At 38.6% G+C, this 17,895-nt stretch overlaps 1 protein-coding gene and 1 long non-coding RNA gene across 2 annotated transcripts; both read right to left on the reverse strand.

Moving 5' to 3' along the window:
• Positions 1–2,128: 2,128 nt before the first annotated feature.
• On the reverse strand, positions 2,129–4,133 carry LOC145069407 (uncharacterized). Its single transcript, XR_013689487.1, has 3 exons — positions 3,665–4,133; positions 3,469–3,577; positions 2,129–2,319 (listed from the first exon to the last, which is right to left on the reverse strand). It is a non-coding gene; the product is annotated as an uncharacterized LOC145069407 (long non-coding RNA).
• Positions 4,134–4,206: 73 nt separating this feature from the next.
• LOC145066853 (uncharacterized) lies at positions 4,207–6,238 on the reverse strand (the record flags this gene model as incomplete). The annotated part of the gene is made up of 8 exons (XM_079014108.1): positions 6,233–6,238; positions 6,113–6,148; positions 5,712–5,771; positions 5,077–5,146; positions 4,694–4,782; positions 4,505–4,579; positions 4,361–4,417; positions 4,207–4,272 (listed from the first exon to the last, which is right to left on the reverse strand). Coding segments are annotated over exons 1-8 (459 nt in total), but the record flags the coding sequence as incomplete, so codon positions are not given.
• Between the last annotated feature and the right edge of the window lie 11,657 nt (positions 6,239–17,895).

The following is a 17,895-nucleotide window of genomic DNA, read 5'->3' on the forward strand; positions in this document are numbered from 1 at the left end:
TTCCCCATACGAGATTCGGTCCTTGAAAGTTCCTTACGAAGACGGGAGGTTGAATCGGTGGTGGATCGATAACTTCCGGCTCTGAGTCGGTACCGGAGTCATCACCCACTTCTATGGGTTCCTCGTCCTCTTCGGGATCATCTTCGATCCATCCTCCGTTGCCTTGGTTGGGAAAGTAGGGGTCGCCAGGGTGGTGAAATCCAGCCATTTGACTATACGAGAAATAGGGTTATAAGAATGGAATAAAGTTGAAACATGCAAAACATGTAAGTTAAACTAGTTTAGATAGCAAATACTCCTATAGTATTTATATTCTTGTGTTTGATTCTAGTAATGGTTTGGTAAGTTTTGACTTGTTGCTTACTACGATCATTCCTCGATATATGTTGGTCCAATCTCGGGCAAATATAGTTGATCACGCTATATTTGTCCAAAATCTGATTACATATATCGAGTCTCAATCGTAGTGTCAACTTGTCTAAATACTTGTATAGTTAGATAACATGAAAATAATTTGTGGTATGCATGTAATTGTACTTAAATGAACTATCAATTTAAGTTGAACGCAATGCTGCTCAAGCGTAAAAAGAAAATTTGTTTTGTCAGAGAGTATTAGTCCCTTAAGCATTTATAGTTTGTATATCTTATGTGGTTCGATATACTTAGTTCACTATAAACATTGCTCTGATACCAATCTGTCACACCCCCAAACCTGAACGGCGGAAACGTTCGGGGGCGGATGACTTCATGTGGTAACGTAACAAATGAATACATAGTAAAGAAAGCAATACAACCATCATATATATAATTGAAACTTTACATTTGTCAAAAGTTACACGTTCAAAACCAATTACAATATGATGTCAAAATACGAGATTAAACTGGCGCCGCAGCATCCCTTCATCAAACACTACAAGAAAAAAGGCCTTTTACGACGCTCATTGCGCGTCGTAAAACGCTTAGACGACGCGTAAATGCGTGTCAAGGAAGGCCCTGTCATAAAGAGAGACGACGCGCTTTTGCGCGTCGTCTATAGACGACGCGCAATTACGACGCGCATTTACGACGCGCATTTACGACGCGCAGTTACGACACGCAATGCGTATCAAGGAAGGCCCTGTCATAAAGGAAGACGACACGCATTCGCGTGTCGTAACCTTACGACGCGCGTGTTAATGACACGCAATGCGTATCAAGAAAGCCCCTGTCAAGAAAGGTCATGTCATAAATGAAGATGACATACATTTTTGCGTATCGTAAATTTAAATGTTTAAAAAAAAATAAATTTATATATTTAGTAATTTTTAAATTAAATTTTCATTTAATTTCTTATAATAGAAATAAAATACCATATACAAAAAATACAATCCATTGCATAATATAAAATAAATTGCACAAATTGTAATGTCATACAAAGAATCATTCCAATGTTAAACAAAAATAATACATTGTTAATATGTGTTATACATTCCTATAAAACTAACAAATAATCATACAACTCTGTTTCTTACTGGAAAGGAATGCCAAACATGATTAAAAATATCACTTAATCTTTGATTAATCACCTGCTTAAGTAGAATGATGTTGTTGAGAAGGTTACCTAGCAACAGAGAAAAACAAAACACCTCTCCCACAATCACAACATCATTTACAGAAAAAGGGTTGTCAATTACTTTCATTAAGACTTTCATTCAATCACAAAAATATTAAGTAAAAGGGTGAAAAAAATAACTTACTTTTGATAAGTTGATCTCCCTTAGAGCAAACACAGCTAAACCATTGAACAAGACCCTCGGGTCTTCTTCTAATGTAAACACAATGCTCGTCTGCAAAATTGAGGCGATAAAATAAAATTTGAATATTGTTTGGGTAGTTTATATATGATTTGATAATTTGATTTAAAATACAATAAAATAAATTATCTTTTTTGTTACCTTATGGGGCTTGTCAATTCCTTGGATTATAGGTTCTCTTGCTAGTATTAGAAAACGAGTTATGTTATCTAAATCATCTTGAACATTCAATATAAAAATTGTAAGACAAAAGGAGAAATGTATATTTGAAAATACTATGAGATGTGATTTTTTTTAATGTTATCAATCCATAAATTAAGCGCAACAAATAGTTACCTATCTTTTTTAAAAACTTTTATGGGGGTATAATGACCAAAATGCCCTTGTATTTATATACATGTTTACAAATATAACTTTAATAACTAGGTGACACCTGGATTGTTTGTGCTAGAATATCAAGCCCAATTTCAGCAGCCCGAGAACTTGCAACTGCTCCAGTGTCTCGTATGGATTCCGAGGCTACAATCTATTAAAAAAACACTTAACAAATTTTAAACAAAGAAAAAAACACAATATTAAAAGTTTAAACGCAAGAATTAGCAACTAGTTTCATTTACCTATCCATAGTTTCAGTTTATAGTTTATTTCATTTCATTCTCCTTCTGTTACGAATCTTCTTCTCCTTCTACTACTTTTTTTTTTAAGATTTGAGTTTCATATATCATCTTACTTTCATTATGTATACATAGTATCTGTTTTCTATGGTATCTATTTCGTGAGAAGGAGATAGCATACAACAGAAGTGTGGTATCTGTTTTTTGTTTCATTTGTTTTTGTTTTCTCATAAAGTATAAAGAAAAAGGCATATTTGTCCTTTTCCCTTTAAAGAAATAATGTTAGGTATCCTTGAATTTTTTAGCATAATTGATGTAATGGTGATTTCATAAATCTAAATCATACTTTTCGGTTGTAACAGTTTTTTTTAAAACTTTTTGAACATAATGTTTAAATGAAAAACTTAAAGTTTCTGTTAAAACTGTATTGAATGTAATCAACATTACAAAAATTATTATAAAAAAATGCAAAAAAAAAATCACTGTGATTACTTCTTTAGACTTTGATTTATACAAAGGGACCAAATTTCATTAAATTTTATTAACACATGGGCCATTATGTAATTTTTTAAAACAAATGTACTGATTTGAAAATTTAGTTACACAGGGGCTGTTATGTCAATTGAATAACATAAGGATCAGATTTCAATTAATTTATTAAGACATGAGTTGTTTTGTAAATTGGTTAACAGAGGGAGCATTTATGTAATTTTTAGCAAAAATTATATTACTTTCAATCATAAGGATCAGATTTCAATTAATTTAATTACTTTTTTTATCTTTAAATAATTATCAAAAATTATATTACTTTGAATCATAAATACTTTTACAACCTTTTTTTAACACGATAAATTATTATTATTAAATTTTAGTTTACAAAATTTATGTTTCATCGTATAATCATTTTAACACCCTCCTCCCTCCCCCTATGTGCTATTTAGTGTACAAATTCTTTGACAAAAAAATGATTAAAATGGCCGGATCGGGAAACATATTTCACAAGATTTTTATGAAAAATACATTGGAAAATACATAAATAAATAAATAAATAATAAACTTACCAGCAGAATCCAAATTTGCAAGGCGGAGTACATGTAATATGCATACAGTTGGTAAGCCATCCAAATCCTGGGGTGCATGATGCAAGGCCTGGCTTATGGGTCCCAAAACCTGTGACAAATGAGGGTATGTAAGTGTAAATATGGATGTGGGATCTGATGCAAGACTATGACCCTTTTCTTTGCATATAACAAGTACCTTTAAAGATGAACGTTCACCAGAAAGTAAAGCAAGATTTGCGAGACCCATCATAAATTCTGGAAGCTGCACAAAAAATCGTGTTTTAAGTACAATTCTTCACAAAGTTATTAGAGAGAGAGAGAGAGAGAGAGAGAGAGAGAGAGAATGTATAGGTAGTATTTGAACAGCTCTTAAACAGAAATCATAAGCTTCATCTGCACAAAGGAATGTTAGTTATTGACTGAAACTCAATGATTCAATGGATTCTAATCAGAAAAATCCAATGTGTAACAGGAAAACTGGTTTCATACACAGTATGTTCTTATCCCAAGGGTAAAATAGGGTTTCTTTATTGCATCCTTTAAATCTTAACAAACCTGCAACTCTTTTAAGGGCACTCTTTCTCATATACCTCACTTGCATATTTCCAGTTGATCACCTTCCAAATGTTCTTTAAGTAATCGGGCCTGACATTTTTATACTGCAAATTGTACAAAAACACATATATAAGTTGAAATGTGTACAATTTGTATACCATACAAAAATGAAATTTGTTTAAATGCATGCTCCGAAACATCTATGCCAAGCAGAGGAACCAAACTTGGACCTTTTGTAACCAGTGGGTCCTACAACAGAGATTCATATTTCAATAATTTGAATTCTGAAGTTTAATAGGGATACTAATTTGTTTGAATAAAACTAGTGATAACTTACCTGGTTTGATGTGGTTTCAACCACAAGCCTCTTCAACTCTATGTCAACAGCAAGCCACTACCAAAATATATCATAAGTTTAAAATAACAAAAAAAAAGTTGAAAGAAAAAACCAAAATGACAAAATAAAGATTAAGGAACATACCACCCATCCAGAACCTTGCACAGCAGCGCCTTTTGCGTTCTTTTTAGCAATCAATTTTTCCACAGAATTAAAGCTCTGGTTGATAGTCGAGCCCAAAGAAGGAAACAACATGCATTACTCACACAAATATGAAATAGGTATACCTAATATCAGCAGCATACAAAAAAGTATACTGAGATAGATCTTTACCTGATATCCGCTTGACTTTGGATTGACAATGTAATCGTCGAACTCGCCATCAATTGGTGTCCAAAGCCTGCGGAAGATGAACCAAACAACTTTTATTTATATTACACATCTGTCACTTATTTATAAATTGAGTAAGCATTTTTTTCTTCTTTTCTGGGCATAATAATTTTTAGCATGTAGTTATCCATTTTATGCTACTTATATAAAGTATAAACTTGTGCATGATATTTAGAAGACTGTAGCAACACTCGACAGCTTGGCCAAACAAACTTATGGTATGTACCACTAATTATATTCTATGATCCATCAGCAAACTTATGGTTACAAATGAAAAATCACTTGATTAACAGTATAATGTAAATAGATGGTCAAAGATTGCTCACAATGGACATTAAGTATATCTGAATCAACTTCTATTAGATTAAGTACTAGTTGTTCAGGCTCCACAATTATCTAGCATTTTATTTTGTTTCACTTTTTAATGATATATGAAAATCATTGTTTGATTAGAAGGTGATAAAGTAATAAAATGTTAAAAAAAATTAACCTAAAAAATGAATTAGTTTAGCCAATTCAGAAAGTTACCAATGTAAATATTGTGTGACTTCTGTTGCTGAGCAAATTAAAATTTGTGGAACAGAACCGACGTGCATTTGCTCTGTGGTACCAAAGATCACAAGAAGATAAGTTACATTCACTAAACAAATAGATCACAGAACAAAAATGTTAACTAACCATGGGTAAAACTCTCATAATATAACCTATAAAATGATTAAATATATGAGTAAAACATAGAATAGACAAACTTTTTCCTGCTGTAATGAGGGAAAAAGCATGGACAGGAGATAACAAAGGTTCCAGCAACCAACAATTATTGTGTACCTTAATTTAGAAATTGTAAGATTTTGATAGAATTAAAACATATAATATTGACGACGAAAAGGCATTCTATATAGAATTATGAATAAAATAGGACAAAACTAACATGCCATCTTGAATAATGATATACATAATATACCTTATGATCCTCCCTCAATCTTAAATTTTGTCTTGTTGAATTCAAAAAATCATTACCAACCTGCAAAAAACATGAAATTTAAAAAAACAATATTACTTAAAAATAAGACTCATGCATCTGTAATAGATGGTCAAGGAACACTAGCATCAAGGTGGTTTCAAAAGTTAAATAAGGTGGCAAGAAATTAATACACATTCAGTATTAAAAAGAGCTGCAAGAGCCTATATGGGTTTTATGATGAACTATAATGATAACATGCTTAGGATCGTACATGTGGAACAGAAATTGATCATTCCAATTTCTTGTGATCGCAGTTGAAGGACTAAACAAAGGAAAAAATAGTGATTTCCTAATATAAAATCTTTTTATTTTCTACCCAAAATCAAAATCGACTTGAGTACCATTTTATCTATTCTAACTGATTCGTCATCTTCACCCTGCATATTGATTAAAATATTAACTTTAACTTCAAGTTTTTATCTCTGACATTTCATCAAACAGGTTATGTGCATCAGAAAGACAACCATGGCGGTAGATGGTGCTTGGCGGGGAAATATAAAAGAAGGAGAAGAAAATAATAGGAATTGATACCTTAGGTTGGAGAAAAGTTTGTCTCGAGGTCCTCTTCCCCCTCTTCCCTCGACGGTGACTCATAAATCCGACAGACCCATACAAAAACCTTGAACAATTCCCTCTCTAGCCGCCAAGATGAACGAACAGAAGATTAGGGTTATTTTGCGATGCTAATGGTTTGGTTAGGTGGGATGTATGAACTAAATATGAGCAATCGTCCCTAACAGAAGATCTCAATGGGACCCTGATGTCAATAGAAGGCTTTCATCCCAAGGATACCTGATGTCAAAACGTGGCCGCCAATTAGGGTTTTTTTTCATGTGGAGGATGTAGTTGGAGGTTTTCATGCAGAGAAAGCCCGAGTTGTGTTGGATGAAGGACTAGGGTTGGAGGCGTTGGAGGTGGGTGAAGATGAAGTCGATCCCTAAGGCTTCTTTCTTGCTAATTCAAAGATTAGGGTCGATGGCTAAGAAAGGATCGAACAGGTGGGGGTTTTGATTTTTATGGATTCCATTTCCCCCTTAGCTATTAAAACGCGCGTTTCATTAAAATTATAAAGCGACAGCCATAGACGACGCACGTTTAAGATAAAGCACCCTCCGTGTTTTTAATTTTTTTCTTTAGACACTAATTCAAGGGCACGCAATAATGCGTGACCTAAATCCTTAAATTTTTTGAAGAGATAACACTTTTTTAACGTCACACTCTTTTTCGTAACATAAATCTCCGAGTGCCGTTGTTTACGCGTCGTAAAAGGCCTTTTTTCTTGTAGTGAAAAGGAAAATGAATACCTGAAATTACTGATTTCCTGGGACATACAAGAAATTTTGAAAGAGTAGATCAGCATTTAAGCTGGTGAGTTTCATAAGTATTTAAGTGACAATGTTTGTATGAAATGAAATGTTTTGTCTTTGTTTGTTTGTGTTTAGAAAATCCTATATTTTCTACTAGTATAAAAGTAGCCTTCACTCAAGACCAATGTTTGTTTCTAAAAATGTATGTAAGTGTAAAATAACCAATGTGTTTGAAAACCTTGTAAATCAATGCATTTTTAATACCCCGTGTGAGTTTTATAACCATACTATTGACTCGGAATGCCTATACACAACGTTCTTCAGGCGTTGGAATGTTATGACGTTTGTCACCCCAAACGGTGGACTGCAGCTAGCAGTCAGGGTGCGGGTTGTCAAGCCCGTATAGATCTACACACAAACAACATGCTCCCCCTCCAAGGGATTCTGGTATATAATACAGGACTTGAAATGTGTACTCAAACGTACATGAAGTTAGTGTCTCACAAAACCGTGGTATAAAAACAGATCTACTTGTTAAAATGTTACGTTTGTTCTTGTATACGAAAGTGACTTCTTGAAATTCATGATTCTAGTACATAAGAGTTAGAAATTTGTTCGTAAAACTATACCTATTATAGTTTTCTAAAAGTGTGTCTCGTTTGTTTAGAAATACTTAGAAAAAAAGGAATCATTTGTTATGAAAGCATAGATTTTTGGTGTAGAGTCCAAGATAGACAAGTATACATATAATCTAAGAAAAGTTTAGTTTATGCATGCATTACGACAATTTATATTTCAAAAGATAGAATGCTATTTTAACATATGTTATATATATGAAAGTTCCTTATAAAGTTTGTAAATCGCATGTGATTTGGATATATAACAGCATATAAAAGAGTTCTTTATGTAACACACGATAATACTCGTGTGTTTTACTTGTAATCCCCCCCCCCCTTGAAAGCATGTAAAAGAATTTATAGAACATTTAAAAGGTAAATTAAGGAGTATGAACTCACTTGACAGTTTGAAGATAGCGAGATGGAAAACCGGGCAGAGTTTCGTCTCGGGAAACGGATTTTTTTCGGGATTCTCGGGAATCTCGGGAGTAAAATCGACCCTCGGGACTTGAACAAAAAGACCAGAGCTTCGGGTTTGAACGGGCACGGAAAACGAGGTAATATCGTGAGAGAAAGGAGAGAAATGAGCCTCTTTTTCACAAGCCTTCGCATGCTATTTATAGGGGGGTCTGAGAAGCCTCGTACGCGAGGCGTACGCTCGTACGCAGTGCGTATGCGTACGTCATGCATGACCGAAGCCTCAACTGCCTCGGCTTCGGATGGGACAGATCAGTCTGGCGGGTCGGATGGGACGGCGGGTCGGACGGGTCGGTCGGACGGGCGGGTCGGACGGGTCGGTAGCCTCGCATAGGGCGACGTGGACGATCAGAGGCCAAGGCCCTCGGGTACGCAGGGCGTACAGGGGTACGCTGCGCGTACCTCGGATGAGGACGCTGACTCCTCTTCGGATAATGCTTGATTTTTGAATTAAATAAATATATAATTTATTTAATAAACTTCAAAAATTCATATCTTCTTCATACGAACTCCGTTTTCGATGGTCTTTATATCCCCGCGTAGGTGAGACTACGCTCTACAACTTTTGTTTAGACTCCGTTGGCAAATTCCGAAATTATTTTTATTATTTATTTTATAACTCATCGTGTTTAAGGAATTTCTTCAAAAATTTATAACTTCTTTATCTGACGTCGGTTTTTGCCAGACTTTTTACCGCTGAAATACCATTGTCGAGACCTTCGATTCTCGTTTAGGTCATTCCGGCCAAAAGTCGCTCGATCTCCGATTCGATTTTTTAGCTGTCTGTTGCTAAGCTGAACTTGGAAAAATCATAACTTCAATATACGAAGTCGGATTTGGGCGTTCTTTTTACGTACGATCATGGTTTAAAGACATTTAAACATAGAAGGAATTTAAATAGAACTATTTAGACATTTTATTATGAAAGTTAAATTTTATTACTCAAAAGTGGTTACAATACTTGACCTTTTAGGTCATTACAAAGAGTTGAAATATCGGGTTGTCACAGTCTCATTCGACGATGAGGGTTTAGAAATAATAGAGAAGAAAACGAAAAGAGTAATTCTCAAATCGGAGCGCAAAGGCGAAATGTTTCCCCTGAATCTCAAACCCATCAAAGGAAATCCAACTATCTACCTATTATCCAAAGCACAATCTGACGAAAGCTAGTTGTGGCACCGAAGGCTCTCTCATCTCAACTTTAGTAATATCAACAAACTTGTCACCGGTGGTCATGTTCGAGGTCTTCCATTGCTCAAATTCGATCGAGAACATTTATGTGCTGCGTGTGAAATGAGGAAGCAGAGTCGTCCAAGTCACCCATCGATTGTAAACACTAAAGTTGTTGAACCATTAGAGTTAATTCACATTGACTTGTGTGGTCCATCATCTATCGAAAGCATCGGCGGTAGCAAGTATATTCTTGTCATTGTTGATGACTTTTCACGTTTTACATGGTTGTTCTTTCTGAAGCACAAATCTGAGGCAACTCTCAAGCTAAAGATGTTTATCAAGCAAGTTGAAGTGCAGCTGAAGAAAGTCGTTCGCAACATCAGAAGTGATAATGGGCTGGAGTTCAAAAATAAAGAATTTGAAGACTTCTTGGCAAAAAAAGGAACCAGTCACAACTTCTCAGCTCCCTACACCCCTCAACAAAACAGAATTGTTGAAAGACGAAACCGATCTTTGTGTGAGGCGGCCCGAACCATGCTAAGTTTTGCTTCCTTACCTTTATATTTTTGGGCTGATGCTATTGCTGCAGCATGTTTTACGCAGAATAGGTCCTATCTCAATAAACGCTTTAATCTCACTCCTTATGAGATCATCAACAACAGGAAGCCAAACGTAAAATTCTTCCACGTATTCGGCTCACGGTGTTTCATCTTCAATTCTAAAGAATATCGTAACAAGTTCGACGTAAAAGCCGATGAAGGGATATTTATGGGATATTCTCTCACTTCGAAAGCATACAGGGTTTTGAACAAGCGTTCGAGGAAGATTGAAGAAACTTATTATGTGACTTTTGATGACAACTATGTCAAAAAGCTGAAGGCTAGTGAAGACACAGTTGGAGAATTTTTTTTTCTCAAACAGGCCAAGTCACAGCCTCGACTGCAAACCTATTTGAGAAGTTTGTTGAGTTATTCGATGAACCAGAGAAGGCTACTCTCTCGGAGGCTAGTGCAGCAGACAACAAAGTAGACCATCTGAAGCAACTCATCGAAGATGCTGCCAACCAAATGAATGAAGGAGGATCAAGTCTAAACGACCCTCCACAGCACGATGCTTCAGTTGAGGGGGAGGATCCACCTTCTTCATCACAGTCGGGCTCACATGTTGAGGGGGAGAACTGTTCTCCAGCTGCTCCCGAAAGCCCAGCTGTACCCGAAAGCTCAACACCACCCGAAACTCCTGTAGCTCCGGAAAGTCAAGATACACCTGAAAGCTTATATGTTGAGGAGGAGAATGCAGATATGTCTTATGACGATGATAGTCAATCTGAACTAGAAGAGCTGGTAAATGCTGAATTGGATCCATCCTATGATCCAAATTACCCTCCTCTTGTCAAATGGACCAGAGATCATCCTGTTTCACAGGTTTTTGGTAAAGTCTCTGAAAAGGTCCTGACCCGATCACAACTGAAGGCAAAGAAAACTTCCTTATTTTCAAAAGTAGAGTTTTGTATGTTTAACTCCTTCGTCTCAAAAGTTGAACCAAAGACAGTTAACACTGCTCTTGATCACTCTGATTGGGTTCAAGCTATGCAAGACGAACTTAATGAATTCAAAAAAAGTAAAGTTTGGCGCCTCATTCCAACTCCTCAAGATGCCTCGGTCGTTGGTCTCAAATGGGTCTTTAGAAATAAGATGGACAAGGAAGGCAATGTGATAAGAAACAAAGCTCGTCTAGTGGTGAAAGGATACTGCCAGGAGGAAGGAATTGACTATGAGGAAACTTTTGCTCCTATGTCTAGGCTAGAATCTATTCGAATATTTCTTGCGTATGCTGCACACAAGAACTTTGAGGTCTACCAAATGGACGTAAAGTGTGCATTTCTAAATGGAGAACTCGAAGAAACGGTGTACGTAGAGCAACCTCCTGGATTTGTCAATGAAAAATACCCCAATCACTGTTATATTCTAAACAAAGCGGTATATGGACTGAAACAAGCACCAAGGGCCTGGTATGAAACGCTAACCGAGTTTTTAAAGATGTCCAAATTCAAACAAGGTTCGGTTGACCCAACCTTCTTTCGTAAGAAGGAAGGTAACCACCTTATGATTGTTCAAATCTATGTCGATGATATCATCTTTGGCTCAACGAATCCTAGCTTAACGGCTGAATTCAGAAAGCTGATGGAGACTAAATTTGAAATGAGCTCAATGGGTCCGATTAACTTTTTCCTTGGTTTAAATATTAGACAGGGACCCGAAGGCATCTTTATTAACCAGGAAGCTTACACAAAGACTCTCCTTGTTAAATTTGGTATGATGGGAGACTCAAAGGTTAAAGTTCCAATGGCGTTCGGCACCAAGCTCACTCCATCCTTGGATAAGCCAGCCGTCGATATTACGCTATATCGCCAAATGATCGGTTCTCTAATGTACCTTACTGCTAGCAGGCCTAATAGAATGTTTTATGTTTGTTACTATGCTATATTTTAGGCGAATCCTCGTGAACCTCACATGCTTGCAGTGAAGAACATACTTCGGTATCTCAAGCGAACTACCTCTCTAGGCTTATGGTATCCATCCAACTCAGGCTTCTTCGTTCAAGCCTACTCAGATGCAGACCTTGGAGGTTGTGGACTAGACAGGAAAAGCACCACTGGAGGCTGCCAATTCCTTGACGGGAAGTTGGTTAGTTGGCAATCAAAGAAACAGACTTGTGTATCTCTGTCTACCGCTGAAGCAGAATACATCGCAGCTGCCTCCTGTACATCTCAAGTGATTTGGATCCAAAGCCAGCTCCGGAACTATGGACTCAATATGAAAAAGATCCCACTATATTGCGATTCTGAAAGTGCAATTAGGATCTGTCATAACCCAGTGCAACACTCCAAGACTAAGCACATAGCACTGAGGTATCACTTCATTAAGGATCATGTGGAAGATGGGAACGTCGAAATACACTTTGTTCGAACCACTGATCAACTGGCTGACATCTTCACCAAAGCTCTTCCTGAAGCATCTTTTAACAAAATACTACAAGGGCTATGTATGATGGAATCGGAGTCAGTACCAAAAATTACCTCTCCAGATCAAAAGTAAGAAGCGAAATAGACCGAACGTTCGGGTTCGGGTCTTGTGCTAATGTACCGAAATGAACCGAACGCTCGGGTTCGATTGCATAATTTGCTTTTCGCTCATCACTCAAAGGTAGTTTCCTTGGTTGTAGATCTTCTGTAAAATTTTTCCAAATTTATTTATCTTATTGTCAAAGTTATTCTCTTTTCCAAACCTATTTTCTTTGGCAACCGAAATAAACCGAACGTTCGGGTTCGGCTCCAAAATTTTTCTCACCTGAAATAGACCGAACGCTCGGGTTCGGTTCCAAAGTTTTTCTCAACCGAAATAGACCGAACGCTCGGGTTCGGTTCCAATTTTTTTTTGTGTTTATTTTTTTTATTGTCTTTTTTTTTCATATTATCAAAAATTCCAAAAATATTTTTTTCTCGTAAATTCAAAAACTCCAAAAATATTTTCATTTTTTTATTTTTTTATTTTGGCTTTTATTTTTTTGTCTACTTGTAGGTATATCATTTCATTAGCTAAGTGTCCCTGGAAGCATGTTGTTGTATGTGTCCAAAGCCTCACCTGATTCTGAATAATAAGCCTTACTGACTTGGTATAAACAAATCTTGTCTTCCTAATTAGGCTTTCATATTTATTCTAATCATGAGCTACCTAACTCTCTTCTCACGTGAGATATGAGTTTTCTGCTTGGTCCTATTTTTTTATAGCAGAGGAACTTTGACTTCTTTACACCATCTACATAGCATTTCTCCATCACATTCGCTTCACAAGTGTAACCCTTGAGACTCTCAGAAATTACCACTGAGGTTTATGGTTGCACAATTTCTGCGTTTATGATTTTAGCTTCGTGCCACTACGTGCTAAGTGAAACCCAATATTCAAATACCCAAGATGCATTGACGGTGAACAATTAATTTGTTCTAGCTTTCACTGATGAATTGACGGACTTCTCCATGGAGGTACAACATGAAATCTCTATTTTTCTTTTTGAGTGATTCCTATGAAAGTGTTAAAAACAATAATATTTCTTCCCTTGGGATCCAGTTTTAATTTTTGTTGAGATTTTATATATTTTCCTAGCCAAATCAAATTATCTCCAACCTACTTGTTCAACAGACTACACCGGTCTCACAAGTACTTCGTTCGATTTCTGTCTTATATCAAGATTAGGAATTTTGAATCGAAACGAAAGCCACCCTACTAAGCCTAATTAAAAGAAGCCTTTCAACACTTCTTAATAAGTGTCTGATCGTTATTCAACGGGAAACCACACAAACACTTTAAGGTCTCTCTTGACTTTGAAGGAAGAGATTCGTGCCCGGGATCCTTTGTTTTGTGTCTTTATTGACATCACATATTTTCCCAAAAGTGTTGTTTTATTTCTTTTCTTTTACACACTTAGCACGAAAATCTTTTTGATTTTCCAAAATTCTGGTTCTATTAATTTCAAGGAGTTTTAATTGGCTTGGTTGTTATAAAAGATTGTGGTGAATTTTAATCCACGTGGGAGAATTTTAAAAGATGTCGTTACAATTTAAAGGGATAAGATGACGACATGATGACTCAGGCGGGAGTCCAATCGATTTGATTTCAAACGGTGCAAGAGGGAAAGCGTGCGAATCGAAACCGTTTCATCTCCAAACGGCGCCTGATGGGAAGGCGTGTAATTAGGGCCTGACACTCTCTCTCATGCGTGATCACCGGCTACCCCAACTGTCACGCGTCAGTCAACTCCGAAAAACCCTTCGTTTTTCGATCGAAGATTTGGAAAGATTTTTCTCTCTCCTTTACCCTCACTATAAAAGGCCGTGTAAACCACCATTTACCTCTTTACCACGCCTATATTTCCAGAGAGCCAGAAATTCTTCACTATTCATCATCTCCTCCATTTTCTTCAAAGCAATGGCAGATTCTTCCTCAGTTCATGCAACATCCCACATTTTGCCCATTCGCCCACAGCAAAGCTTGATCATCGATTTAACCCCTCACTCATACGACGCATTCATGTTCCCCACCATCGAGTGTCTGAAGTTTTCTCCAATCGCTCCTGCACTTACCAGGGCTGAGACCGTTCCAATGGAGTTCCTGTCATAGATCTTTGCCACTGCTCACTATGACAAGGTCGTCAACAGAATCTTCCTCGATGTTTTTCAGCACAAGGCGTCGATTTCAAAGCAGCGGTTTTGCTCGTTGTTAGGGTTTGACGCGGATTCTTCCAGGGTCAATCCAGAATCGATTCCAATGGGTCATCTGTTCAACATGTTCTACAACATGGGATACACGGAGGTGCTTACTACGGTGACGAAATTCAAGAAGTCGTGCCTACCTCCACAGTGGAATGGGATGTTCACTGTTTTGTTCAAGGGTTTATCTGAACGAAGTGTCGGGTCTGATGGAGCCATCCGTTTATTTCTCTCCATCATGTATGGTATCTACAATGGCATTAACATGGACTACGGGTCCGTTCTGTGGCAACAACTCATTCAGAGTCTCTCCTCCACTTCCAGACATTCTGAGATCTCGTATGCTCGGTTCTGGACCATCGTCACGAAATGGGTAATGGACAAGTACCACGTCCCCATTGTCGCTGGTGCTCCAATGTCTTCGATTGGTACCTTCCATACCACGAAGATCATTGTGTCGGACGCTTCAAAGTTTCCTTTCAACGGTTCTATTCCGGAAACCATGTATGGGGATGTTCCTGCTGATAGTTGGATTATCAGGACGTACAAGGAGTTCAAGCGTTCTGGTCCGAGGGATCTTACTTCGGAGATGATGAAGTCAATTCATGATGCCGACAAGCCTGCTCCACAAGGCAAGAAGGCTGATAAGGGAAAACAGGTGGCCAAGGGGGCAAAAGGCCCGTCTCCAAAGAAGAGGAAAACCACCAGGGCTGCTCAGTCTCCACAGCAGAAGAGAATAAAAACTCAACCGAGGCGAAAGCTGGTTATCGCTTCCTCCTCAAGCGAATCAGAGGGTGAGAGTTCTGATTCTGAAGACTCTCAGCGTGGCAACACTCCACCAAGATCTCCAACCCCTGAAGTTCATGTCTCTACTTCTCCTATATCCTCTCCACCTAAAACCATTCCTCTTTCTATTCCCCCCATAACTTCCACCACTCAAGTACCATCCACTTTCATCCCAATACCTACACCAATATTCACCGAAGCAACCACAACCACCAATGCAGATGTTAGAACCAACGTATCTGATACGGGGGTTCATACTGACGCACCAAAATCCACCTCAGCACCCGAAACCACCCCAGCACCCGAACCCACACCTACACCCGAACAAACAACCCAACCCGAACCTACCCATACTTCCCAACCACCAGCTTCACCACCACCATCTTCTCCTAGTCACGCATCAGAGGAAGAAGAACCACTCCTTGGCGGGGAGAATATGACTTTTGACTCGGTCTACTATAGCCCGTTTCAAGTACAAAGTGATGACGATGACGACGCTCCTGTCACCAAAGGCATCTCCAGGAGCTCCATGACAAAATTGACTCGCTCATCGCCTCCTCTTCCACTTCTCAGTCATCCCTATCTGAAGTTGTTGTTCAGAAAATTGTTGACGCTTTCTCCAAAGTTCAACAAGCTTCCCTTGCTTCTGCCACCACCGCCATAGATGCCTCCACCAAAGCCTGTCAGGCTGCGACCGAAAAAGTCGATAAACTATTTACTGATGCCTCTTCCCTGTTGCAGTCTTTACAGGAGAGTGCCAATGCAGCCAAGACTATGCTGGAACCTATTGTCCGCCAGCTGGCAACATCAGTCGCAACTGAGTTGAAGTCCTTCGCTTCTCTTCGTCAAGCAATTTCTGACGACAACTCAGCTTTTCGAACAACCATTGAAGAGCGTCTCTCCAAGCTTCAAGAAGATTTGGCTGCTGAGAACTCTCTCATGGATGTTCTTGCACGGAAGACTACCGCTCTGAAGGTCAAGAGCGTTCAACTCTCCAACTCTCAACAGGAGATTGAATCTCTTCGATCTGAAAGAGAAGTGATAAATCGTGTGTTTCGGATGTCCACTCTGCCATCTCCAACATCCTAGAAGCACATGATCCAATTCTCAACTACACTGTGAGGCGTGACCTTGCAGAGAAGCTCGCTCCCGCCCTCTCCCTACTCAGCAAAATCGAAGGGCTCCTTGATTTCGTGTCCATTCCGAAACAAGGGGGAGAGAAGGAAACAATGTCTCAACCACCTCCTACCTCAAAGGCAACTCACATAACCGAACCTCCTCCAGTAGGCCAAGCCTCCGGTTCGGGTGTGAAAGACAAAAGCAAAAAGATTGCTGAGGAGGAAGAAGAAGAAGATAAAGAGACAATCGCTAACTTGTTGAAGCGTAAAAGTCGAAACAATGAGGCTGACATCAGTGCTCGTGTGGCAAGAGAGGCTAAAGAAGTCGAACGTAAACAGAAGGAAGCCCACGACCTTCTTGAGAGCAGGAAAACTTTGTTTCCTTCCTGGACTCTTGAGAGGATGATTAAAGAAGCCATCGACACACCAAGTATCTTGTGGCTGGAACCTGTGATCTCTTTAGATCGGTCCAACACTGTTGACTCACAGTTCGATATGCCACTGACCCGAAAGGCGTTTATCTTTCATGCCTTTTCCAACGTTGCAGAGTTCCCTCATCATCATCCACAGGTTGATCGGGACTTAATCAATTTCTATCTGAAGGCTACTCAACCCCAATATCAGACTTGGAGCGCTCAGAAAATTGTCAACATTCGGGTCTTGAAGCCGTACAGTGAAGGTAACTTCATCAACGTTCGGTTCAAGGTATTTCGGGGATCTGCCAAAACCGAACATGCTATTTCCCTTGCAGATCTTCCCAACCGTAATCCCCATCATTGGATTATTTTGCACAACATCCTCCTCACCAACGAAGATCAATACGGTCCGATCATCGACCATTTCAAGAGGATGCTCGTGTGCTACATCATGGAAGTTGCATTGATGGATCAGGAGATTGTGAGCGTATTTAAGAAGAAACCTACAATATCTCATGTTGGCTCTGCCAGTGATCTCAACCTGATGCAGATGGGGAAGATTGACCCGAGGAGGAACTCGGTCACGTTTACAAGGAACGAAAGACAGAAATGTCTCTTCGCCTTGGCAGACAAACATCTATACACCACTGCCTGTTTGGAGCACGTTTTGGGGATCATCCACAGATGCAAGCAGAACACAGCAGATGATGTCAAGTACTTTGATGACATGATACAATGGTACATTCGGTTCAGACAGACTATTCTCGCTCTAATCTCACGTCTGTTTGATACTACAAAGAAGGTTCCCGCTGCTGGCCCAAGCAAGAAGAAGAAGTAGTCTCGCTCCAATTTGACGCAAAGGGGGAGATTGTTGGGTCGTGTTTTGTATTTTGTGTTGCGTCTATTGGGCTTGTTAGCTAGTCCATTATGTATCTCCGGTATGGGCCTGTCCATCCGTGAGTTT

Source organism: Lactuca serriola, chromosome 8, assembly GCF_051521515.1.
Source record: "Lactuca serriola cultivar US96UC23 chromosome 8, Lser_US96UC23_V15, whole genome shotgun sequence".
NCBI lineage: Eukaryota > Viridiplantae > Streptophyta > Magnoliopsida > Asterales > Asteraceae > Lactuca > Lactuca serriola.